The sequence below is a fragment of the Bombus bifarius genome, unplaced genomic scaffold (assembly GCF_011952205.1).
Source record: "Bombus bifarius isolate JDL3187 unplaced genomic scaffold, Bbif_JDL3187 scf7180000007992, whole genome shotgun sequence".
In the NCBI taxonomy this organism is placed as follows: Eukaryota; Metazoa; Arthropoda; class Insecta; order Hymenoptera; family Apidae; genus Bombus; species Bombus bifarius.
In genome coordinates this window covers 3,466,013-3,491,593 of record NW_022884373.1, presented here as the reverse complement: position 1 = coordinate 3,491,593, position 25,581 = coordinate 3,466,013, and the positions used below count along the sequence as shown (strand labels likewise).

The following is a 25,581-nucleotide window of genomic DNA, read 5'->3' as shown; positions in this document are numbered from 1 at the left end:
GGAAAAGGGAAATGAGGGAAAAGGCGACGAATGACGAGCCATTTGAAAAGCAAAGCACGATAAGCCGTCGAGTTCCCTCGCTCGAAGGGGTGGAACCCTTCGAATCTTCCTACCTCGAGCTACCATCGTGCTGGCAAGACAAATCCCAGGCGATTTTTGCTCCGGAAAATTGCATAAGTTTTCCCAGCGTACCCACTTTCTTTCCCCTCTTTTCCTTTTCGTTCTTTCTGCTTTTTATTGTACCACCGATATAGAAGGGGAGGGACGAAGTTTAATATTCGTTGCAGTCGATGGGAATTCTACGGGTTGAATATAAAATAGAGAGGAAGTTCGATCTGGAATAGAAGACTGTTTGATACTCTGGAATTATGCTGGTGAATTTACTATTATTTCAGTCGTCGATTATTCGACTTGACAATGGGTTATTTCCAAAGGAAAAAAAACCACTTACTACTGTCATGTAGGAACTGAGCAAAAATTAATGATTTAGAATTGGAAATTCATGGAAATTTATGCGAAGATTAGAGCCATGTACGGATTATAGTGTGTCATTGTAAATACATTACAAAAACAAGAAGTAACATTATCCATCGTTATCTCGACTATTTTTTAAGTATAATGTAATTTTAGAGGTTAGTAAAAACTGACATAAACACTCGATAGCTTACAAAAAAACGCGAAGCTTTTAAGAAAAGTAATTTGCGAACTAATTAATTAAATGAAATAATACACGGACAAATCCATTGACCTCGACTGAATGCAATTCATAGCTATAAAAAGTATTATAGTTTAAGTCTGAACCTAACGCCTTCTGTGCTTCTCTTATCGATGTCTGATCATTATCGCATTATACTTAAGCGACTTCTCGCACGGACATATGTTCGTACATACAAATATCCATTTCTGTTTCTATTACAATTTTTCGAATATATATATATATTCAGGGAAAAAACGAAAGAAACAAAATACGTGGAACGATGGTTGGAGTTAGAAGAGATTACAAAGAACGAGCAGACGTTATCGGACGATAGCGGAAATCTAGAAAAGCGACAGTAACCAGAAACGGCTGGTTATCGGATATCGAATAAAAAGCCGAGGAGGTATGTATGTTTGCAAAGAAGCATGATTCATAGCTGTCAACGATCGATATTTCGATACAGATGGTCTATCGGCGTTTCCTTTCAAGTACTGATGCGATTATCGATAACAAGTATACGTGCTATAGTTGCAATTTGCAATCACCGATATATATATATAGAGAGAGAGAGAATTCCGCGAACTATTAATGGCGTGACGATCTGCAGCTTCTGTCTGGTATTTAATTGCGACTACAATTGAAATTAAAGCTACTGGAATAGAATTTAGAAAGTAAAATTCGGTGAATGATTCACGAAGATCAGAATACGTGTTAAAGATTCCATGAAATAATTTGAACTATGTTATAAACCATATTAATCTATTATGGTTGGAAATCTACGATGGAAAAGAATTCTAGATACTGAAAATTCGAAGTTTCATACCGTGGCACATCGTATCAACAATATTATAGTCGAATAAATTCTATGTAATTCCCCGTTCTCTATATGAAATTGGAGGTGAATTCTGTAACTACTCGATCGAGAACGATCCGCATTTGTCAAGCTGACTGAACAGTAGGCGAACCCCATTTTCGAATTAGATTTAAAGAAGAGGGATCTAACAACGACCGAGTAACTCGATTGCTAGAGCAGTCGTCTGGAAAACGAAAGATCTGGATTTAAATCCTGCACACGCGATCGATACGGTCAGCTCCAGTCCTTCCTCGGCGCTTGCTCGCCGGAAGTGGAATTCGTTTCAACCTCCTAGCATTTAATTCCGTTTGTAACGAAAGAGGGTGGTGTTTGTTGACTATTTGAAATGTAAACGATTGCTATTTCAGATTACCGGCTCATGGACGAATACAGAAACGATAGTTCCACTTGAATTTCTCTGTTTACTTATCCTATCTTAATTATGTTTGAGATTATTTATCAAGTTAAGAAGCAGGTAAGAGAATTTCTTAACGCTTAGAGAACTTGACGCGTAATATAATCAAAGAGAAGATCCGATAGAAACATACACCAAAAATTTGTTAAAATGATAAAATAATAGAATATGAGGATATTGGAGAGTAAAATATATTTTGATGAATTCTTCTCTTTTATATATTGTTGCGAATAATAGATTATATTCGTGCAAACTATGAACGTTTTTAATCACTCGAGAAATTCTATACAAACCTATACTCGACCTAATACCAGAACCTTCTTGTACGATAATTTACCAATATAATTATAGTAATTTAACAAATAATTTGCTAATACTATTTGTAAATTAACGAGTTACGAATTACAGATTACAGATTTTCTTTTTATAATCTCACAATTTTACTTCAAATAAAAGAATCAGTTAACTTGTAATTTTCAAAATTATTTATAACACTTTATCCATTATATCCATTTGTGTATAAGACCTGCAGCTGTTGATTAGTGTTCGTAACTCGTGACTCATAAAACTAATAATATTGATTCCATCGTAAAAGAAGGATTTGACCAACTTAATGCAATCCATGACACAACTCGGTATCGTTTCGCTATCCCCACAAAATAGCAAAACCAATCAATTTAAACCTCGACAGATAAATCACGTCTAGACAATTATCAACCTCGTTAACCCTCGACCGATCGCGAACGTTCGAAACGGAGTCAGAGTGCGACAAAACCTGATGGACGTTCCTTGGATATCACGATATGAACGACAGCTGAATCGACCAGGGAGGAGCGTGGTTGCACGCGTGCCACAAATGGGAAAGTCTTGTACGATCGTGACACATTTTTATCGCGCTACGTACACGCAGTGTCGGCGCGTTCACAAGAAAGTCGTAACATTTTGCAGAGCTACGATATGAAGATACGATAGTGGTGGAAATAAAGTAGCACTCGTGGTGCGTGCAAATGCGTACACACGCCACCAACAACCCTGACACCAGAGGCAAGCACCAGATAATTATCTTACATTATTGCTTATAAGCATCTGTAGTTCGCTCTATTTCGTAATGATATATGAACGTTGTTAAATACCGGTTATGGTATTCGAAGATAATCTTTGAATATAAATTCAAATTGTTCATCTAATTCTTTTCGATCCGAATCTCGATATTACGTTTCTTCAAAATGAAAAATATATTTCTTTTTGCATATAATTAGCCACTAGACCTTAGAAAAATATTTTTATATTATTGACACAAAATTATCTCAAGGCAAGGAACCAAGGAGATGATACTTTTAAGAACTTCTTCGATATTTGTCTGTCAGAAACTATTACAGCGAAGCTAGGAGAATAGCGATAACGAAGTTCTATCAGATCTTCTGTCGTACATGCTACCCGTACTGAACTTCAATTCGCAATCGCTACGGATTAAATAAAAATCAATCTATGCCAAGTACCCTGAGGAGTCACGTGAAGATGTAGATATTCAGTTATCAATGTTGAGACGTCAACAGCGATTTACGTTATATGCCGATAGTAGGACAATGAAATATGAGATATGCAGACATTTTACGTAGAAGAAACATCGCAAAACAATCCTAACATATTTTCTTTGTCAGTGGTATACTGGAAAGACTACTCTATACAAAATGTACGAAACTCCATTACCTTCGTATCGTGTAATCCACTGCTAACAATAAAACTAGATTCAAGGATCACAGCGGTGTTCTTCATTCATAAAGGATTATTCTATCGATGGTATGTCAATATTTCATAATTTCAGTCCGCCTTTGTGTCTCTCATTTTTCTCCTTTCATTTTTTCTTTTGACAATCTCGTTTCATCGTCCACGTTCTCGTCTCGACGAACGTCCGGTGAAACTGTTTGACGATCAAACATCCTCTCCTCCTTTCAGGGCCTCTTCGTCGCTTGCCCATTGCTTTGGCGACGTTGTCGGATTATGAAACGTCCTGTACACGCCACTTTCACTATCGCGGCCAAGTTTCATAACTGTTATTATCGAGGTCATACGTAGGTTGGAGAGAAGTCGACAGACAGGCAGAGAAAAGGGTCTCTGCCGTTGATTATCGTCATTGAATCTCTATAGACGCCGATTTCCTCCAGCCAGTCGATCGATTTTCTCTAGGAAACCAGCTAGCAGATCCAGCTTACTGGTTGCTGGACGTTTCTCCATCGTCACGCTGCTAGAATGCTCTTATATATCTTGTCTCTTTGACCGTTGTAAGCTCGGTACTGTGTAAAAAGTATCGTATTCTGTGCTTTGTATTTGTCAATACATTTTCCTACGACGTATTCGCGTTAATTACCGGCGTTTTGTTAATATGATTCGTAAGTGTTAACGATAGATTTGTAAAGAGAATAGAAAGTTTCCTTCATACGCAATACGAGATGGTTTAAACAGACTTTTTCTAGGGCCGAACTAGAGTTTAGTTCAGATAGGAGAGATAGATATTCTATCGCGTTGACGATGGATTACGTTGTCCTAACCCGAAATCGAAGGAATTCTTCTCGATGTCTAGAGCAACAGAAGAGTTAGGTTTGATTTGGCTCTTAGATTAGAACTCAGATTACTTTAGAATGAAAAATATTCCGCCGCATGAATAAAGGATCGTTTCGTTGGAATTCGAAATCGAACAAATTTCTGTCGGTTATCGAAGGAAGAAAAACATTAAGTTTAAAACATGTTAAATTCTTAAATCAAAGTCTGTTAGATAGAGAAGATTCCTCTATCTAGAGCAGTTCTGACATAAATATCCTCGCGAAATACCTGGTCGCGTGGATAAAGGGTTATTTCATTCCAATAAAAATACGAGGAATTCTTTTTCGATTTTTGGAACAGCAAAAGGGCTACCGAATTTCGTTATCGCAGTGACGGATCTCCAGGGAAAGTTAATCGCATGGATGCCATTTAATTTGGTGGCTACGCTGAAAAGTACCGTCGTCGAGTTCCTGTCCGTCGAAACAATATTCTCGTTGACTCGTTTCAAGCCAAGAGAAAAGCCTGTACTATTCCCCTTGCGACCCTGCAGAGAAACGCGGCCCGTTTCGAATTAACGTTCCTCACCCGCGGAAGAGAAGTCGTTCTTGTTTCACGAAACGCAAACTGAACGCAAAACGGAAAGGAACGGAAAGGCGAGAGGCAATGTGTGCGCCACGCACAAAACGACAATTTCGTGGAACGATGAAAGAGAACGGGTTGTACAAAGAGGAGGACACACGGAGAGGACGGGCCAACGGAAAGTGCACGAACAGGAGAGCACGCGCAACAGAGGAAGAGGGGATCGGGGTGAAAACAGAACCACCGAATACGAGTACGCACGCTTTTTCGAGGGTGGCTCCCTGAAAGCTGGCTATATACTCGGTGTCTCGTTACTTTCTCCACAAATTCGTCTCCATGGAAATGTACGTTATGAGAAAGGAAGAAAGCGAAACAGAAGTTTGGAGCGGAACTCGCGGTCTGTCTTGATATATATGTTTTATTACGAACGATAAATTTTATTTTTCCGCGCTAGATTTTGAATATCTTTATCATATTTCCTGATCGTAGAAGGCGATATTAATATTTGGACAATAGCGTATGGATAAAAATAAACTTGAAATAATTGGAATCATTAAGAATTGTCCTAATATGGATCCAAAGTTTCATATATAATCAATATCGATATTAATCGATGTCTAAAAATACAAACTTTATGTCTAGAAAGCTTGCCAAATCTAACTTAACGCCTTAGTCTCTCCAATTGAAACTTTAGCTAAAACTCTAATCCAACGCCAACTTAAATCTTAATAATAGAATAACGAAACGATACTAACATATATCTTCTCATCTCGAAAAAGAATTGGAATTTTTAAAGTTACTCTGTGTACCAAAGAAAAGTTGTTTGGATCTATTTCTCTTTATAATGAGTTCTCTGCGACCACCTCATGAAACCTGATGCATCCCCTCTACTAATATATACAATAATATTTGTATCAGAGCCTTGTGTCTCGTTACATACGACGAATAACTACATGGGAACATTCTAATGGGACACCCTGTATGATACGTGAGCGTGTGCATGTATGCAAAACGTGCACAGAGGGAGAAATCCGCAGGAATCGCTGGGTAAAGACGACGGGTCTGGCAAAGTTGCGCGTTCACCCTCGAGCACCCAGTCATCTCCCGTCTCGGGGATATTTAATATGCCGTGGCGGGGTTACAGTTTCCATCGAACAACCGGGAACCGGATAAATGCGCGAAGCCAACGCCGGCAAACTTTTCTGCAGACCGAAACGTCGCTCTATCGATTCAACCGGTTTTATCAGCAACCTGAATACAAGATCGACCGACCGCCTGCTTGATTACCGGAAGAGGTACGAGCAACGTGGACGTGGCAGCTTGTTTTTTGTCAAACGTTCCGTTGTATAACGATATTCCACAATCGTGGAAGAATTTGCCAGATGGGACGACCATTGGTTGAAAGAGCCTAGTTTGGGATTCTACGAGAATCGAACGAATTGGAGAAAACTAATTTGAAGAAGATGGAACATAGAAAAGCTAAGCGAAGGTTTGAGGTGGTCGAAACGTGTTTGGGGATTTCGCCCGCTTCTTTTGGATTATTAGTTTAGGAGCGGACAGTTTAAGGGTGGACAGCTTGAAGGGTTCATTTCTTGTTGGATCAATACCGAAGAATTACATTTGAAGTTGCTTGATTTATTTGTGGAGAATTTTACTCACTCTTTTTGAATTTTCTCGTCTGATCGACTACATTATATTAGAATACTTGTTTTTTTTTTTTTTTAATATAATCAAATAACGACAAAATCAGAAAATCAACAGAAATGAAATAATAATGTTCAATTACTAATTCTATGATACACGTGAAATTGGAATTATGCACTCTGTGAAAGTATGAAAATTAAATATAAACCGCACGATTGAATGGAACGTACCAAGAGACTAACAGAAAACTTTTATTTTCCTGTCTTTTTATTTCATTTTACCCATTTTGCTTCTGACCACCGTTTTTATTATTACGTTGTATTTGTTTTGCGATTTCATTTACAACTGCGCCGCATTATCCACCGCACAAGATCTTTTAACTCGTTACACAAGTAACTAAACAAAACGGGAAGGCAAGCAACTTTTATAGAAACAAAAAAAAAGGCAAGTTTTCGCGGTTGTTTCCTATCTCGTTAAATGCTGCTTTTACATGGAAAACGCTCGAGCTTTTAGCAAACGTCGGGAACGGTTTTTTAACGCTGTACATTATGCAGGATAATTCATCAAAAGTAGAACACTTAATCATTATTTTTAGCCATTATGAAATAATATTATACTTGAACCAGAAACTAAAGAATTTCATAATTCTGACAATTTTAACTAGATTTACTAGATTATAAAATAATTAAATAATGAAAATTTTCACGACAAAAGCTAAAGTTTAACGCTATATATCCTCTATCATACTTATTAGATTACCAAATAAAGTTCATTTCTGCCGTTTATCTATTCTGTCTTTCTCTAATTATATCTATAAAAATTGTATACGCCTCTCATCATATGAAAACTAAATTGAAAATTGTGAAGACGTGCTAAGTCTGGTCAAACGAGAAAAGAGGTGATATTACAACAATGGAACATTATTAAACGTAGTCATGTGCTCGCGAGCACGCATAATGACGAGGACGCATGTGGAAGGAATCATATGTAGTCGAGATAAAAGAGTTCCATGAGTCATACACGTAGAATCTTGACTTGATGATCGTAAGTGATCCTTGACGCTTAACGGCTCCACGACCTCGATTTTGGTTAAAACAAGCGGAAATTGGTTAAGCGTCCGCGCGCACCGCTTTTGTGCCATTGTGTGCGTCAGCGAATCATCGACAATAGTGTTCGCAATTCGAAATTACCATATTGCCAATGCACTCTCTCGGGTTAATTCGCGTTCACGTGAAATCTCGTTTGATAACGTCATGAAAAAATTGGTAACTGTTTTATCGACTGGACTGAAAACATTCATTGAAAACGAAGATTTTGAATCTCGTGGAAGAATTGTAAATTACGGACGAATAAAGTTGAAATGAAAAACGTGAGAAATAAACGTTGAAGAGTTTACGGCTTTAAATACGTCGTGTTTATACACTGTGTTTATACGTTGTGTCATTCACCGTGACAAATGTCGTTTAACGTTCATCGTACGCGAAATAAGTTAGTACGAAAGTAAAAGTTAATGGCCGTCGAAGAAATGGACAGACCACTCGGAGAAATTGGTTTGTCTTGAGAAAAGTGAAATTCACATGAGCGTCGCTACGTGATATTAGTAACGAAAAACGGATAAAGTCCAGGAGAAACTTAAAATACGTGATATTAGGTATTAGATTTCTCATTCTAAATTTAATTCTGATATCACATTTAATGTAACGCAATTGTGGTGAATGATTAAATTAAATACTGGATAATTGCAGATGTATTGAGTCACGCAGTGATAATCTATGACAGTCGTTTGAATTTACAATTTTCGAAAATAACATAAGTTATAATTGCTCGATAAACAATGTGAGAATACAATAATATTTCCTAAAAACGTTATTGGACATTCAAAAAACATTACATCATTTCAATAATTGGAATCCCACCATTATTTGACAATGATGGATAGTCCTTACTCACTGTTAACCTCACAATATTTTAGATGGTATTTTAATTTGATTTCGATAGTATATTTGAAAAAATAAAAGCATATGATTTTCATTTGCAGTTAAATATTATGCAACAGATTTTTTATTTTGTTTCAAATTCATAAATAATTTTTTAAGCGTCATTTTGTACTTACGTTATAACATTTTGATATCTCTAAAAATCTTAAACAATAAAATTTTCTCTTTTCTATGCCTCTGCTTCAAGTGTAAGATTTCACGAAATACTAACAACACTTTTACTCACTGAACAAATAAATTAATTTAAAATAATTCTAAAAACGATACTAAACACAGCTATAAAAGATCGTTTGAAATGACAGGAAACTACAAACGATCCCTAGTGCTAGAAATCATAAAATTTAAAGCATCATCAAAGACCAACCCGTCGATAAAGATGGTTGCTGTACTTCATTCATCACATTAAAATAAGATAATTTTATTATGTCTTTTTAGTTTCAAAAAGGTAATTTAAATAAAGTAATTATTTTGTACTGAAAAAGTAAAATGATAAACTAGAAACATTTTTAAAAAATACATTTTAAACAGTATTTTTCTATTAAAATACTATTTAAATGAAAACTAAAGCATAATACATACATTATTAAATGTATATGTATATATTAATGATACACATATGAAATGTAAATATATGTACATTAATGAAAAATTACTCAAAAATTTGTTTAAGAACACGACCATATTTTAGTCTTTCGTGTTCTCTCTTCATATAACATACAATTCATAATACATTATATAATAAATTAATCAGTTGTCTTTTTGATTTAATAATCTGTATTTTGTATGACATTGATAACCATACATATTATTTAAAACAACATTTTTTAAATTTTGATGTATTTAAATTTGAACGAAAATTTAAATATATTAAACAAAACTATAAATCATTTTTATCACTTTTTCTTTCAATGCTTTTGTAGTTTATACGTTATGCTATAACATACATTTGGCTGTTAAATAATAATTATGTTGTTCTGTAATTAATTATATTATTTATTTATAATCCATTCTGCATCTAAATAATTTAGCAACCACATTATTCCTTAATATCATTTCTAATTATTGCAATTAATTAGTGCGATTAGTATGCAATTAAAACTTATGTTGACAATTTACAAACTCAAATGCCAACATTTTAGTTGAATAAAATCAATATGTACTAGAGAAAATACACAGTATAATATCATATGTTATATCAATGTCAATCTTAAGATAAATTGTCATAAAATTAAACTCATATTAAATAACTCACCGAAGCTCTTGTACCAATGTAATTACTTCAGTGCCACAGCAAATGTGTTTATAGGTTACCTACAACAATGAAAAATACCTATATAAGAATTAAAAGATTACAATTTTTACTATATGCATTTTATTTAGAATGCATATTCTTGTATCATTAATCGAATAAGAAGGTAGTAAACACATTCAAATATAAATAAAAGAGAAAGAAAGAAAAATCAAATATTGTTTTAATTTATTTTTAACGTTATTCGTTTATTTCTTGTTTTAATTTCTTTTTAATTTTAAAATTCAAAGCAAGCAAGACTAATAATATACATCATAAATAAAAATACAAATATGTGAAGCAATATAAACATTGTTTCCTTTTGTAATATAGATATAACTAGGGACGTGTTATAAAATATTTGACATGCGTTCAATAGGGTGATAATAAAAAAAAAAGACAAGAATTTGTTACACCTTTATGACAGAAAAGATCAAACATTTTTTGCAGTTGCTCCTTGCTAAGAATAAAAGGTTATATTATGCAAAAGGTTGATTGACAATATGAAATTTCATCAATTAAATTATCAAAACTATACGTAGAAAGTTTGATTCTAGTCGATAAGAGTGACTACTCGGTCATTGTATACTTGCCAAAGTCAAGGTCGTCCAACTTGCCATTGTAAGGTCAAGTCGTCATGTTTACAATGTCAAATCGAAACTGTAATTCACGCAACGTTGCACACACGCACATGCCCACACACTAACATTTTCAGCGAAATTATGACATTGTTTGTAGCTAAAAAAAGGTAAAGCATCCCAGCAGGACTGAATAACCTTGTTTAAAAGTTCTACGGCAAAAAGTTAGGTTAGATCAAAACCGAGCAATAACAAGCCGGTAACCGTATACTGCATTATATGATTATTGTATTTTCTATAGTGTTGTATTATTTTACATGATATTAACGATTTTTTTCAAATTTTATTCGTCACTAAATCACGAGAAATAACAGTTGCTAACAATGTAATTACCTATCAAATTGTGGACCACATACATGCGTTAATAACTCATTTAACCTTTCGCTAGCGCGTAATTCCGCCTACTATCTAACCTAACGTATTTGACATCTTATAGCTGTTAGCTGTTACTGTATTTTACACACTACCCGGCTTATCGTGTCATAATCATACGTAAAAAATAATACACGAATTGCACGATACTACTACCACTGGCGCTTCGCGTCATTGAATAGTACCAACGTGGTACCACACCGAATGCTACCAACATGATATTGCAAATATATCTTAACCCTTAACTATGTTTTAATTTGTATAAACCTATACGTATACATATCCTAATTAATTACTTAGAACCTAATAATTATATGACCTATAGAAATGTATATATATTAATATATTACACATTAAATATAACAATTAGATTTAGATATCTGTAAAACTTTTTTGTAAAGGACATGACATAACAATTATGTGGTCCATTATATTTTTTATAAAGTTTTATTGTTTTTTCTTTTTTTTTTTTAGAAAAATATAAATTTTTTAATAAATTTGGTATATAAAAAATATCAAAAAGTATAAATACTTATACTTTACCATATTTTATATGCTACAGGTAGTAAAAAATATCATGTATCGTGTTCTTCTAGAAACTGCTTTAGAAGTCCAGAACTTAATGGAATGATAAGATGTTCAATACTATCAATATTGCGCTTTATTTTAACTAACTTGTGATCTATAAACTCAGTTAATTGTGCTCTTAATGCTAAATCTGAGCTTACAAGAAATCCTTCACGAGCAGCTCGATAAAGATCTTTAAATGCCATTCCTATTAATAGAAATTTGTAAATAAATTATTATGTTTGAAATTATATATGTAATGTATTAATTCTATATGTAATACTTTTCTTATAAATTTGAAATTACCAGTAAAATTAACGTTATTACTGTTGCTTAGCTGATTCTTTACAAGCAATAAATAGATTGACTTAGCATTTGAAGTTAGAGAAAGGAAAACATTATGAAGAGATGATAAAGCAAGAGCACCACTTTGCTTAACCAAGAGCGAACTTTCATAAGATGTTTCTTCTTGATAAGATAGAAATGTTGTTGTGTCCCACCAAAAAAACTTGAATTTGGAGTGTTTTGTATGGTCCCATACTATAAATATACAATCATATAAGAATTACTAAAAATGTAATGAATTAAAAATATAATACGAAATTGATCATACATAGCGGGGCATTAATGTGATCAACTGATGCTAAAACACAAATATTTGGTATATTTGCAAGACAAGATAGTAAATCTTGAGCTTTATTTGAACGTAGCATCATACCATCTATATTATGTATTAACAAATACAATCTGTCTTTTGGATTTTTCCTTAAAGTTTTTTCAATAAGATCAATACATTCGGTTGTATTGCTAGGACAATTTAACTCCAATAAATCAATAATTATACCATCAAGTATCTAAAAAATATTGCACTATTTTTAATCATCATATTACTTAAATATTTATATCTCAACTCTATTTATATGACTTACATCTTTCATAGTTAAACTAGGAAAGAATCCATTTACTACTAGTGATGGATGATAAGATATACTTTTATAAAAATCATTGATTAAACATCTTTTTGAACCTAAGCCATAAAGCAATACAGTATAGCCTTGCCTAAAATACAATAAAGCAATACGTATTACTAAATTTTTTTAAAAGCTTATAGGTTTCAATATTTTGTTCTTAACTTACTCCATAATAAAATACCACATAGGGAACAGCGTAGAGTAGTTATTAGTTACTGAATAAATATTCTTTTTATGTTGTAAAGACACATGACTTTGATTTGTTAACAATTTTTCCAATTTTTCTTTTGTTAAACGAGAATTACGTAGATGTTCTAATGTCCGATCGGATGTAACTACCTTTTCTGATTGTGTTGCAAAGTATTCATCAGTTTGCATATGCTTTAAAAATATGAGATATAACAGTAATAATGTACTGTATAATTCATATATCCATATTTTAGTGAAATTTATCATATTCTACTTACAAAATCTTTATGAATAATTGAAGGTTTATTTTTTCTAGTTACTCTTTTTGGTGTATTCAATAAATGTGACTGTGATATAAATTTTTGCTTTTGGTTCCTTATTTTCATCTGATCTTTTTCGTCATTGCTAGATACTACATCCTCACTATCGGTTGTTTCTTCAGTATCTTCAACTGGATGGTAATCACTAGATTCAGATATACTCTCACTTTCACTTGATGTTAATCCAAATTCATATTTTCTTTGAATAACAGGAACTGAATATTTAAAAATAGAAATTAGTAGTCTTATATTATTGCTAAAAAATGTATAATAAATGAAGAATGTTATATTATTTTAGAAGCTATACTTTTTGAAATTTTCTGGTCTTTCTTTGATGTTTTTGGTTGTTCTTTATTATAAACATTTATCTTTTCAAGAACAACTTTAGCTATGGGTAATAGAACATCATTAATAGGTGTACGACATAAATGTGCCTTCTTTGTCATAGCATCTTTTCTACTAGGTGTTTGGAATTTATATAATGCCTGTCCACTTACATCATCGCTTGAAAATAATTCTAAATAAATAATACATTTTTTTAATTTTGGAAAAAACGGAAAAATTAATACTAAATTTGTCATTGAAAATTTACCAACTGGCTTTTGTACATTCTCCTCTACATCTCTGAGTTCATCTTCTACTGCATTTACTGGATTATCATCCAAATTTTCATCTGAATTGGATGACATATACCTTTTAGGTTTTCTTACTAGAATAAAAATAAGTTATTTAATAATAGATTGTAAATAAACATATCTACAAAAATTAAAATTACAGTGTATCGTCAGCAATCTATACTACCTTTTAGTCGTGAAGATCGTCGTAAATTTTCGGTAGACATTTCGTATGTGATGTAATTATTTTAAGACTAAATGTACCACAAAACTAACAACACTTGAAAAATACTGCAACCGACGTCCGATTTCTAAAAAATAGGCGCTTTGAATCAAAATTAATCAGTGATATTAAAAAACCTAGAGTAACCACGTTTTTGTTTATCTCAAAATATCATCTATTACGCTACCATACGGCAAATACTTTAATTAAATAGACAATATTTTAATAGTAATACAATTCAGTTATTATTGTAGCAAATTTATTTATATATTGAAATATTCATTATATAATTTATTGTAGATATTACATATTGTTTAAAAGGAAAGATTTTCTTTTCTTCTCTAAAAAAAAAATATAACAAACAGTTAATTTCTCTTTTTGAGCTAGCTAAATTTAATTGTTGCGCGATTTTGTTATTCTCATAATTGTTTATCTCGGATAGAAAAGTATGAACTTTTCCATAGAATCGTACAATGAAAAATAGACTCTTGTAGCGCGATCCCTAACATTATAGGTTCTTGTATATGTTAATGTGGAACACCTTCAACATCTGACCGCATGGTGCAGCATCTGTACTGTGGAACAACTAGAAAAATCATCATGATATAAGTATAAAGATCTAATAGTAGATTCCAATTCCAACCTATGAATTAGTCGGTTTTGTTTTCAAATTTATTGTGATGTTACTATTGTATATAAAACCTAGTATTGGAAGACGTATATACCAATAAAACGTGTACATTTGATTATTTTGAACATTATATATATTTATCTGACAATTTAATGTTTTATCTCATTTATATAGTGTATTAAACTACACCATACTATTACAATAGACTTTTTAAATATAGCGAAGTATGTAAAAATTGTGCAAATTGTATTTTGTACATAAATGTTAATAACTTGATAAATTTCGTTTGAAAAATTTGGAAACTATAAGAATTTTATAAATCTAAGCTATAATTTTATAGTTTTATCGAATATGACTGATTTAGATGTGGATGATTCTTTAACTAAGTTAAATACTCAATTAAATAAAAGTATGGTCCTAATGGATACCACAGAAACTGAAATACCTCAGTCAAAGAGTAATAAATCTATAACGATCAATCCAAACATTCAACCTGCCAGTCCGCATGTTAATTCACCTATAGTTAAGAAAAGCATTTTGAAAAAAGCTGAGAAAAAAAATGTGATAGAAGTGGAGCAACATATAGAAAATAACAAAGAAACAAGAAGTGAAATAACTGACAACAGTGCATCAACGAATGTAACATCTATTACAAGACCACGTACTGTAAATGAAATTTAATTTATATATATTCTGTACCAGAAATCTTTGCATAAAATTATTTTATCAATTTTATTTTAGATCAGTGATTTAGTTCAACAAGAAGACTTAATTATGGAAACTACAGATACTACATTGAGTTTAGACGATCTGTCTGATAGTGAAGACATATGGATCATGGATATTCCTGGAACAGTATGTTAAATATATTTAAATAAAAAAATAATATATTAATATTATAAATATCATGCAACTTGTAGATAGATCCAAACGAACTTAAAGGTCAAATGTTAATATTTGGAGAGAAATCTAAATTTAAAATTAAAGAGGAAAAATACTGTGCAGTGCATCATGAAGTTAAATGTAATGTTACATGTGTACTTCATACTGGTAAAGTAAAACCACGATATAAAACTGGTAATATATTTTTTTATCTATTTCAAGATGTGATCAGTGGCTTCTTCTAACATTTCGTATTTTTTTCATGTAGTCAATATAAAGCCAGCAGGTGCAATTACTATCAGACGAAAACTTCCAAGTATTTCAAAAACTAAACCAATGCAAATAGAAAACTGCAGTGTACCATTCCCAAAAAATTTGAGAACTCGGCATCCATTATTTGGTGTCAATTACAAAGGTAATGTTGAAAAAGTGTAATAAAGTAATTGGTCTAAAGGCAAAGGATGATAATAGGAGAAAACAATATTATATATAATACATTGCTTTAAGATTGTATATCATTAGGAAATTGTGTACTACATTAACTATAAAAATTTATTTGCACCCTCATTTGTTTATGAGAAATTAAATCAACAGATGAAAATACATAGAGATAATTTCAACTGAACAATACAAACTGTAAAATTAGTTGCTTTATAATAAAACGCAACATTTAATTTTAGATTATTATGGAAAATTGACAAAATGTTATTGTATCCCATATCAACGACAAATGTAATATGAATGAATGAGTTTTACATTTAATTAATTGAAATAACTTTGAAAGAATAGAATTCGTTCTATGAGAATGTACCTTATTTTATCCAATACTAGGAACATTTGTCTTCATGCGTTGGGGTCATTGTCATGTCAGTCACTGATCATTTCCGAGTGCGCGGTAAATATAAAATAGAAGAAACTATGAGCATCAAAATTTCCAATAGAACTTGAAACACTATAAAAAACATTCGTTAAGTGCCCATTTTATATCACGCGTAAATAATAAACCTATCTAACTGAATAAAAAAAAAAATGGGAAGCAAAGATTTGTACGGTCATAATAACATAATCGAAGTTTTAGTTTGACATGCGCTTTCAGGATCCTTTACCTATGCGCCTTTCTTTAAATACCAGTATATGTAATGTCCGCTTCTGCGCAGTCGCGGTGCGCATGCGACCAGATCTAGAAGACTGTACAAAAATTTCCCAGTACAGAAAAGAGATTTGTTAGTGGAAAAGTTATAACGTAAGTAAACAAGAGTCAAGAAATTTGGACGGACGAATGCGTGAACATAACTCTAGAATCAACGAAAACGGTGGCACGCGGTTTATCTATTACCGAGGACTGTCGAAAAGTTTCTCTATTGTAACGAAGTTAAGGTTAAACGAACCAGGTATACCCTGTAACCAGTCCAGGGTATTTAGCAACCCCTCTGACGACAAATCATTCAATCCTTTGTGACGTTCGCCGCGAGCCATACTATGTTAATCGCGCTGTACTACAGTTTTTTTTTTTTTTTTTTCATAAATTGAAATATTTGAGTTGGGGCCATTACTTGTTTGCATTTGAACTGGGATCACGGGTTTCTTTTAAAAAAGTAGGTACAACAGATATGAGAAATCGGTGAGAGTCTTTTTCTTTCACGCGCAAGATCAAGACAACGACCATTGGCTAAAAAGGGACAAAACGAATGATGGCATCGTTATTCTATCTATCTTCCTTTTTGTATGTTGTTTCTTTCTCTCTCGTTTTGTCTCTACTCTTCTCTCTGTTGCTCCTTCTACTCTCTCTTCTCTTCCCCTCCCCTCTCTTTTCCTCCGCCACTCCTTTTCGTTACTTCCATTCCTCATTCTCTCGCTCGCCTTTTCCCCCCTTCAAAATCGTAACGCGAAACATCGAGCCATCATCCTTGCGTATGTGAATAGTTGTATTTGAATCTTCGGGGAATTTACGTGTCATGTCCCACCACGCCGACTTTTCCACGGATTTTCACGTACGTTCCTGCTATAGCGTAGTACCTCTCACTCGCTCTCTGACGTTTCTTCGCTTCTCTCGACGCCACCAACAGCTGTTTCATCCGATCGTCGCCCTCTCGTATAGTTCGTGTCTCACCGTAAGAGCGAGGGAGAAAGAGAGAGAGAGAAAGTGAGTGGGAGAGTACAGACGGTGGGCCCTACCGCAAGTTTTTCGTCGTCGTTCTCAACCTCACGTACAAACTTGTCATTTCTACGTCCACCATAGGGCATACGCGATTAACCTAATTCTCTGAAATCTAAGGCGTTATTTGTTCGTTTAACGTTCGTCTGACAGCTCCTGTCAAACGGACCCTTCCTTTCCAACTGTTCGTCAAATCTGTCAGCTAAACAGTCACCGTCTTCTATTATATTTTCTGCGAGAAAATATTCTGTATTAATTCCTTCTGGTATATGATTCATTTCAACGCTTCCACGGTGAAATATTTCCGAAAAAGAAATTCCGTTACGACGTACGTTGCAAAGGATTTTCTTGCGAATTGACGTGGAATTCCACAAAAACGGCTGCTAATACTCGATGACACGTCTGACTCATAACATTTTTATAGTACAATGTTTTAATGTCCCATTATTTGTTTCAGATTGTGCAAGGATATTAGTGTATAAGAAGTTGCAAGTACAGTCAATTACATAGTATCAAGGCATTGTGGAGACTTTGCACGTATGTGTATCAAATTTACATTGATAATGATGTTATTTTTCAATTAAAATGTATATTCCAAGCATTTTCAGTGTTACCATGTGTATTACATTGATAATATTATTACCATGATTAAAATACTTTGATAATTGATAATTACACATTTTTTATATATATGATCGAAAGCGTGTTAAATACCTTGTGTAAAATACTTTTTATTTGTGTGCAGGATTTATAACTAAAGAAAATCTTGGTAACTTACTATATTGTGTGATATAAAAACTAGAAACAAAAATGTCAGTATTGAATCAAAGTGGAGAAGATGCAGTGGAATGTCCTTTGTGTATGGAACCATTGGAAGTGGATGATTTGAATTTCTTTCCATGTACTTGTGGATATCAAATATGTAGATTTTGCTGGCATAGAATTCGTACAGATGAAAATGGTTTATGCCCTGCTTGTCGGAAGGCCTATTCTGAAAATCCTGCCGATTTTAAACCTCTCAGTATGGAAGAAATTGCAAGGTATGTAACAGCCATTTTATGATATCTATTGTGTTTATATGAATCATTGATATTTATTATATTCATTTTCTTTGTTAGATTAAAAGCAGAAAAGAGATTAAAAGATCAGCAACGTAAGCAAAGGGTTACAGAAAACCGTAAACATCTAGCAAATGTGAGAGTAGTACAAAAAAATCTAGTATTTGTAGTAGGATTACCATTGAGACTTGCGGATGCTGATGTAAGTAAGGTCACTAATAATTTAAATAAAATATTGTTGTTGACATTTAGTATTTTTGTAATAATTAATTTTCAGATATTAAAGCGGCATGAATATTTTGGAAAATTTGGCAAAATTCACAAGGTAGTAATAAATCAAAGCACTTCCTATGCAGGGTCTCAAGGTCCTAGTGCTTCAGCTTACGTTACTTACCAGGTAAGTTCTGCATACTTTTACATTAGAAGCTATATTATTTTACTACTTTTAGGAGTTATATATATATATTTTTAAATTTCTTTATTATTAGCGTCAAGAAGATGCACTACGTGCTATAGAGGCTGTGAATAACGTTGTTATGGATGGACGGACAATTAAAACGTCGCTAGGAACAACAAAGTATTGTTCACATTTTATGCGTAATCAGCCTTGTCCGAAACCAGATTGTATGTATTTACATGATCTTGGGGACCAGGAGGCATCATTTACAAAAGAAGAGATGCATCAGGGCAAACATCAAGAATATGAGCGTAAACTTGTGCAGTCATTACATGCGTCACATGCGTCACATGCATCTGCACAACGGTAATTTATTTTACATTTGAAATTACTAAATTATAATTGAAAGAGAAGACAGCATAACTCAAATAATAACATTTTTATGCAAGGAAACCGACACCATCACCATCAGTGACAGGCAGTATTGTTAGAGAGAATGGAACTTCAAATTCTCAAGCCAAAGAAGCTTGGCCATCGTTACAAACTGGACAGACAAATAGTGGGTTTTCCTTTCACAAAGATAATTATATTTAAAAACAATATAATCATACGTAGTTTATTAATTATTCTAATCTTATATCTACAGGTTCACAAACAAATTGTAAAGAATTATCACCGCCATCACAAACAACATCGCAGCAAAATAACATGACAAACGGAAGTAGTACAACAAATCAGCAGAGTCATGTATCCTCTGGTAGTTCAACACAACAGAACAATAATAATAAAGGTGAAAATATGAATATACGGAGAGGAAAAAGTAATAGTGAAAGTAAAGCTCAAGCAACACGGAATAAATATAAAAATTGTCAAAACAAAGAAAAACATAGTACACGGACAACTTCCCGATCAGAATCTAGCTCTATTGGTACACAAAATAATGTGCAATCACAAATTAATGGACAAAAGGATATTAGAAATTTTTCCTCCGAATCGAATAGTGATGTACTACAGAAATTGGGTAGTAAGTGTAAATCGGAACAACAATCACAACCGCAGCAGCCACCACCTCAACAACAATCACAACAACAAAGTAATAAAGGATCTAAATTAGTTCAGCATCAACAGCAACAACAACAGCAGCAGCAACAATCTCAAGAACTTAAAGTAAATGGAATAATGCAGAACGGAGAACGTCGGCATTCGGATAGTGAAACAGATCAACAACGTGAAGGTAGTACACCGGCTAGTACAATTTCGAGTACGGAAGATCCGAATGTGAATCATCAAGTGGAACATTTAACAGAATCAAGTGAGGAGAACAGTGGTGCTGCTATTTTGGGTGAGTTCCTTATATTCGTGATCATTTCTATATGTATTGATTTCTTGCTTCTAAAATAAATGTAGAAAACGACTAAATTCAATATATAACATTCGTTAAATAATATGTGAATAAGAGAAACAGAATGATCAAAATGTCTATTATAACTATTATTACTAAAAATGTATATTAGAGTTTAAAATGACGTTTATAAAATATTTATAGAATTATGTTTGGAAATCTTTTATTTTTTAGGTTCAAAAAGTTATAGGATAAAATTTAAACTTATTTGTTTTATGATAATTTTAAACAATGTTTATTGAAAAAATATTCTTTCTTTGTTACATTAAACTGTATTAATTTTTTTATATATTTGTTTTTTGTTAATATTTCTGTAATTTAATAAGTTTTATGAATATATATTTGCAAGAAAAGAAGTAGGAGAAAGTTTATTCTTTCGATTTATGAAGAGTCTGTGAGAGGCTATAGATAGGAGTTACAATATTTAAATCATTTAAAATTAAAATATGTCATACAAAGTATTTGTAATAAATGACAAATCATTCTAAATGTGTGCCTATCTCTTATAACACTGTATGTTGTACTTTAAACATAAAACAATAACTTTTGAGCAATGTATAGTATATTAATGACATGCACATCTTATGGCTGTCTCATAACTGTAGAATAAATTTTAAATAGTTATAGATATATGCCAAAATAAAGAGAATTCTTTGAAAAAAAATAGTAACTGTTTTTTGTGTTTTTGTACACACTTGACTTTATCCTTCTTGTAAGTTGCATCATTTGGGCAAACATATATATGAAAGTGTCTGGAAAATTGTTTATTGTTTTTGTTTCTATATGCAATGAATGTCTACATAATATATCTTATATATGTATAGAATTGGCTTCTTTCCCTCTTTTTTTTTTTGTAATTTCTCACTTTATATTTAAATATAATTTTCTGGACACATATTTTTACATTTTTGAGATTCATTAATGGTGGCAGAGAGGAATGGTATTGGAAGCTGTTTATTCTGGCATTTTACACTACCAAAATGATTTGATTGCATAGAGATTGTAGTGTAGAAATTTGTGCATATCATCTTTAGGTTCCTCTCCAGCTAGCACAAATTCATCACAAGGTGCCAATCAACAGCCACCACCAGGACTACATAATGGGTCTCAAATACAATTCAATCATCGATCGATCTTTCAGACGGACAATAATAGTTTCTTCAATTCAAACACTTTCCAGAAAATCTCTACCACCACCTCAGTGCCACCTACTTCTTTGACAGGCATGTACACATAATCTTTGTTTAGTGCTGTGGTTTCCACAAATTGATTTGTGGATTTATAATTACTTGTAGTAATGAATTCGAGTTATTATAAAAATTGATTAAGTTTTTATATTTGTCTGTTTTCCTTTTATATTCTTCTATAGTTTATATAAAATCAAATATAAAAAATGTTATAATTATTTTTTTTTGGATATACAGCAAATCCAACCCTGAATTGGACAACCACAGGTTTAGCTTCTATTCCTGATTCTTTGCCAATTGTTCAATCCAGTGAAGATTGGCAAGCAGCTTTTGGTTTTCAACCTGAAACTTCACAAACAAATCATGTTGTACAAAAGTCCAGTCCTTCTAGTTCACCAGGAGTGAATTTCAATTCTGAAGGTTTTGTAGATGAAGAAGTTTACGCTAATCTACAGTATACTACTCTATCAGAACCTTCTGGTACTTTTACATCCAGCTTACTTGTTAATTCTCCTGCATCTAAATTCATGGCAGATTTTCAACAAAACTCATTGCAACAAAGGCTTGCTCTGCAGGTAAGCAGTTTATAAAATAATTAATCAAATATAAATATTATTTAAATTGCCTCTATACTACTAAATATAGATAATAAGAAGAATAACTATAATTTCTTAAGGCACAACAAAATCAAGAAAACTGTGAATATATAAAACAAAATGGTCATGCTACTATGGAGGAAGTTAGGAACCATAAAGAATCTGGTTCAGATATAAAGCCTGATGATGATCTGGGTTTTGATCCTTTCCATGAAACACAGAAAGCTTTGGCTGAACTTATGGAAAATGAAATGCAAATTCAACAACAAAGGTTTCAGCAGCAACAACAACAGCAACAACAACAAAGAGAACGAGAAGAGCAAAATAGGGTACAACATCAACAAAATATTGCAAATCTTGGTCAACAACATTTTCCACAGGTAATTTCTATATCTTCCTTGGTAACTGTATGAAATTTAGTAATTTATTAATAGTAATTCTTGAAAACAAACAATAATAGTTTCATGATTATTTTTGTTTTCATATCATGATATTGTATATGGCTATTATTTAGGTCGCCCATATAGCACATTTGCAACAGCAGGCCCAACATCTGCAGAATCTACAAGTTATTCAACAGTCGCATTCCTTGCTATCTCGTCTTCCACAAAATTTGTTACAAAGTGGTACCCAAAGCCCTGCTCAGAGTACTGTGGCTGCTGCTAGTTTGGGACAACGTAGCCGCCTTCCACCACCAGGTTTCCCTGGTTCTACACCAAATCACATGAATTCTTTTGGTCTTGGTATACCGCGACCGGCTCCCACGAACAATGCTCTTTCGGGTTAGTATTTTTGTAATTTTGTCAATAATCTGTGATAATTGTAAACGTATATTATGTTTACGTTGTTCATCTGAGAAAAATATACACAATAACAACAAACGTTTTGTAACTTTAGAAAGTAAAAGTGTATTCTTTGTTTGCTTATATAAATCGGAAATAGCAAGATAGTGTCAGTAAATATGTATTTGTGGCGAGCAATAGTGTTATCCAAGTATAAAAGTGAATTCTTGTGACTTTGCAAAAATCTATATAATATTATACATGAGTCATTCGTCTAGTGTGCTGTTTACAGGAGCACAACCACCACAACAAAATACCTATCTTCCAAATGGAAACCCTCTTCTGAATTCACAAGGTACATTGTAATAATAGTCACTATTACTTGAACATTTTATATTATTTTTATGACTAATATCTAAAATTTAATTAACGTGTAAAACAGGTATTAGTAAATGTGCTGGAGATGCAGTGTATACGCTTAAAGATTGGTGTGATATTAATAATCAACAACAGCAACAACAATTTCATCATCAAGCATTACATCAAAAAGGTGGATGGAACAATTTTGGACCTATTGCAGACTGGACTTCGATTGATCCAGCTATTGTTAGTTCTTCTAGGCCTCTTCCATTCCAAACTACTAGTACATGGCAATTTCCACATGTTCATCCTACACACACTGTATCACATAATGCGCAACAGGTATTAAACACTGTTATGATATTTCATTTTCATTATTATATTTTATATTTTCAGAAATTTAAAACAAATTTAAAAGTACATATTGCATAGTAAATCTTTATAATAAATTTTGTTCATAAGGAACAACAGAATGCACCAACTCAACATTGGGCAATGCAACCACCTCCAGGTTTTGCTGCACCAGTGACTACGGGACAACTAAGTAATCAACAACCAAGCACAACTGCACAGCCGCACACTAAACTTATCTCAACAGGATCAGAAATTGAAAGTAAGTCTCTCCCCGTGATATTTCAATTTCTGCTTTTATTAAATACAATAATAAAACACATTAAATATCTATATTACAGACCTATAAATAATTATGCATACACGAAGTGTACAAGTGACGTAATAAAACATCCATGTGGGACAAGATATTAGCAATGATACAAAAACCCGACAGTCTGTTACGTACGTTTTCCTGACCCGTATCTATATCTTTGAATTAATTTTATTCCGATACTTTATTCTCATTGAATGAGTATTCACAGCTAAAAACAAGTATTGAAAGATATTGGAATATAATTTAATGAACACTTCCGAATATATGCGACGAATATACTCCTATATACGTTCTCGATAATATTCTCATATTTAACCTATAGTAAATTCGAACTATTTACAAGTCTGGCAGTTTTACTATGATTAAGTTTATCTAGATCGAGATGATACAGGTATCAAAGGCAATGATCATGATTTAATAATTAACACATTAAATAAGATACTTACTAAAATAATTATACTAAACTAAAATTTTTGTGTATATATTACTCGGATTCAAGTAAACAATATTCAAGCGAACATAAGAAATGCTTTTTTGTGTAAATAACTTTTTCTGAAGGATATATATCAAGAACAAAAATTTCATACGACGGAAATTCGTAAACCTTTACTTTTTTTTGTATTAATATAATTTTTGTTTAAATCTAAGATACGGAATTATGTTACAGCAAAAAAAAATAATTGACACTTAACACGTCCTTTTATTTAAAATATAGCGATGTATTACATTTATATTATAAAGTGCTTATATATGCTGGCAACATTAGAACAAATTTTTTAACAGAATATCTATCTGTTTATCTCTTAGACAAAAGATTTCTGTTATATATGTATTATAAATATGTATTATTATTGTGAAAATGCGCAGATAGATACATGCTAATAAAAAAATTGAAATGTAAAAACTCATAAGGAAATCAATTGTTATTGTTGTTTTTTTCTCTTTTTTTTTTTGTCGAAAATAATTTTAAATCTGAAAGCGTAATTGAAAATCGCTAGTTCCTGCAACTTGAGTCATGGTTATCATCTTGAAATTCATATTCAATATGCATTTTTTTATCTTTCTGTTTTAATCGAACTGATATTGCAATTATATTATTGCAATCGGCATTAATGTGTCTGATAAATATCCTACAATCTCTTATTCTCATCTAATTTTAAAATACGAAAGATTAAAAAATGTTTGTTTCATTAATATAGTGTCGAATATGTAACGTGGAAATAGATTATGAAGAATATATGAGAGATGAATTATGATAGTGGCGCTTTAAAAAAATTAAGTGTAAGAAAGTCTTTGATGTATTCTAAAAATATGTACATCAAAGTTTATGCCAGACGAATATATAATTTATGGTAGATACTTCGTCGCATTTGTTTAATCAGTCAACAACATGTTAAAATATGCAGATTAAATTGGTTTAGGAATTAAAGTCACAAAGTTAAATAATATTCAGGCATACATAGGATTCAGGAAACGACGAGCAACTGTCGAAATGATAAATATGAATGAATCAGCGTATCCGAATCTCGAGTACGTACGAAACGACTACGATATAC

At 32.4% G+C, this 25,581-nt stretch overlaps 3 protein-coding genes across 18 annotated transcripts in view; 2 read left to right on the top strand and 1 right to left on the bottom strand.

The window, feature by feature from the left end:
* Nucleotides 1-14,070, bottom strand: part of LOC117205705 (origin recognition complex subunit 2) — a 113,043-nt gene extending 98,973 nt beyond the window's left edge. For 4 of the 8 annotated variants that reach the window (XR_004487274.1, XR_004487277.1, XR_004487275.1 and 1 more), the window contains exons 1-10: nucleotides 13,873-14,068; nucleotides 13,664-13,780; nucleotides 13,379-13,588; nucleotides 13,030-13,286; nucleotides 12,729-12,943; nucleotides 12,521-12,650; nucleotides 12,205-12,445; nucleotides 11,898-12,131; nucleotides 11,568-11,799; nucleotides 9,979-10,037 (exon numbers count right to left, since the gene is read on the bottom strand). Coding sequence is in view for 4 of the 8 variants with exons in the window: in XM_033444393.1 (XP_033300284.1) it covers nucleotides 11,600-11,799; nucleotides 11,898-12,131; nucleotides 12,205-12,445; nucleotides 12,521-12,650; nucleotides 12,729-12,943; nucleotides 13,030-13,286; nucleotides 13,379-13,588; nucleotides 13,664-13,780; nucleotides 13,873-13,912 (1,644 nt within the window). In the remaining 4 variants the exon portion in view is untranslated. Of the gene's footprint in view, nucleotides 1-9,978; nucleotides 10,038-10,607; nucleotides 10,805-11,567; nucleotides 11,800-11,897; nucleotides 12,132-12,204; nucleotides 12,446-12,520; nucleotides 12,651-12,728; nucleotides 12,944-13,029; nucleotides 13,287-13,378; nucleotides 13,589-13,663; nucleotides 13,781-13,872 lie in introns of those variants that run through there. The other 4 variants (XM_033444396.1, XM_033444397.1, XM_033444393.1 and 1 more) reach the window with 4 other exon arrangements.
* A 758-nt stretch (nucleotides 14,071-14,828) lies between these two features.
* LOC117205708 lies at nucleotides 14,829-16,227 on the top strand. 2 transcript variants are annotated; one of them, XM_033444404.1, is made up of 4 exons: nucleotides 14,829-15,205; nucleotides 15,281-15,394; nucleotides 15,460-15,589; nucleotides 15,690-16,227. In XM_033444404.1, exons 1-4 carry the CDS (start codon nucleotides 14,891-14,893, stop codon nucleotides 15,854-15,856), a joined length of 726 nt encoding a protein of 241 aa, XP_033300295.1. In that variant the 5' UTR covers nucleotides 14,829-14,890; the 3' UTR covers nucleotides 15,857-16,227. The 2 variants fall into 2 exon arrangements, with proteins under 2 accessions (XP_033300295.1, XP_033300294.1); XM_033444403.1 differs by having other exon boundaries at nucleotides 14,830-15,205; nucleotides 15,460-15,616.
* A 330-nt stretch (nucleotides 16,228-16,557) lies between these two features.
* LOC117205704 (alpha-protein kinase 1) lies at nucleotides 16,558-24,131 on the top strand. 8 transcript variants are annotated; one of them, XM_033444392.1, is made up of 16 exons: nucleotides 16,558-16,664; nucleotides 18,034-18,113; nucleotides 18,322-18,616; nucleotides 18,695-18,836; nucleotides 18,912-19,031; nucleotides 19,123-19,397; nucleotides 19,481-19,590; nucleotides 19,678-20,373; nucleotides 21,468-21,656; nucleotides 21,858-22,195; nucleotides 22,297-22,596; nucleotides 22,731-22,914; nucleotides 23,291-23,353; nucleotides 23,441-23,700; nucleotides 23,821-23,971; nucleotides 24,051-24,131. In XM_033444392.1, the coding sequence occupies exons 3-16, from the start codon at nucleotides 18,387-18,389 to the stop codon at nucleotides 24,056-24,058; spliced, it is 3,066 nt and encodes a 1,021-aa protein (XP_033300283.1). In that variant the 5' UTR covers nucleotides 16,558-16,664; nucleotides 18,034-18,113; nucleotides 18,322-18,386; the 3' UTR covers nucleotides 24,059-24,131. The 8 variants fall into 8 exon arrangements, with proteins under 8 accessions (XP_033300283.1, XP_033300282.1, XP_033300276.1 ...); XM_033444391.1 differs by having other exon boundaries at nucleotides 22,731-22,998; nucleotides 23,830-23,971; XM_033444385.1 differs by having other exon boundaries at nucleotides 22,731-22,998.
* The last annotated feature ends 1,450 nt before the right edge of the window (nucleotides 24,132-25,581 follow it).

What these genes read in the sequence shown, in the direction of transcription:
- LOC117205704 (XM_033444385.1), top strand. Translation starts at nt 18,387, where the DNA reads ATGTCAGTATTGAATCAAAGTGGAGAAGATGCAGTGGAATGTCCTTTG. An exon ending in AGTATGGAAGAAATTGCAAG is followed by an intron (nt 18,617 to 18,694) that starts GTATGTAACAGC and finishes TTTCTTTGTTAG; the next exon opens with ATTAAAAGCAGAAAAGAGAT. An exon ending in ACAAACTGGACAGACAAATA is followed by an intron (nt 19,591 to 19,677) that starts GTGGGTTTTCCT and finishes TTATATCTACAG; the next exon opens with GTTCACAAACAAATTGTAAA.
- LOC117205708 (XM_033444403.1), top strand. Translation starts at nt 14,891, where the DNA reads ATGACTGATTTAGATGTGGATGATTCTTTAACTAAGTTAAATACTCAA. An exon ending in CTATTACAAGACCACGTACT is followed by an intron (nt 15,206 to 15,280) that starts GTAAATGAAATT and finishes ATTTTATTTTAG; the next exon opens with ATCAGTGATTTAGTTCAACA. An exon ending in TCATGGATATTCCTGGAACA is followed by an intron (nt 15,395 to 15,459) that starts GTATGTTAAATA and finishes TGCAACTTGTAG; the next exon opens with ATAGATCCAAACGAACTTAA.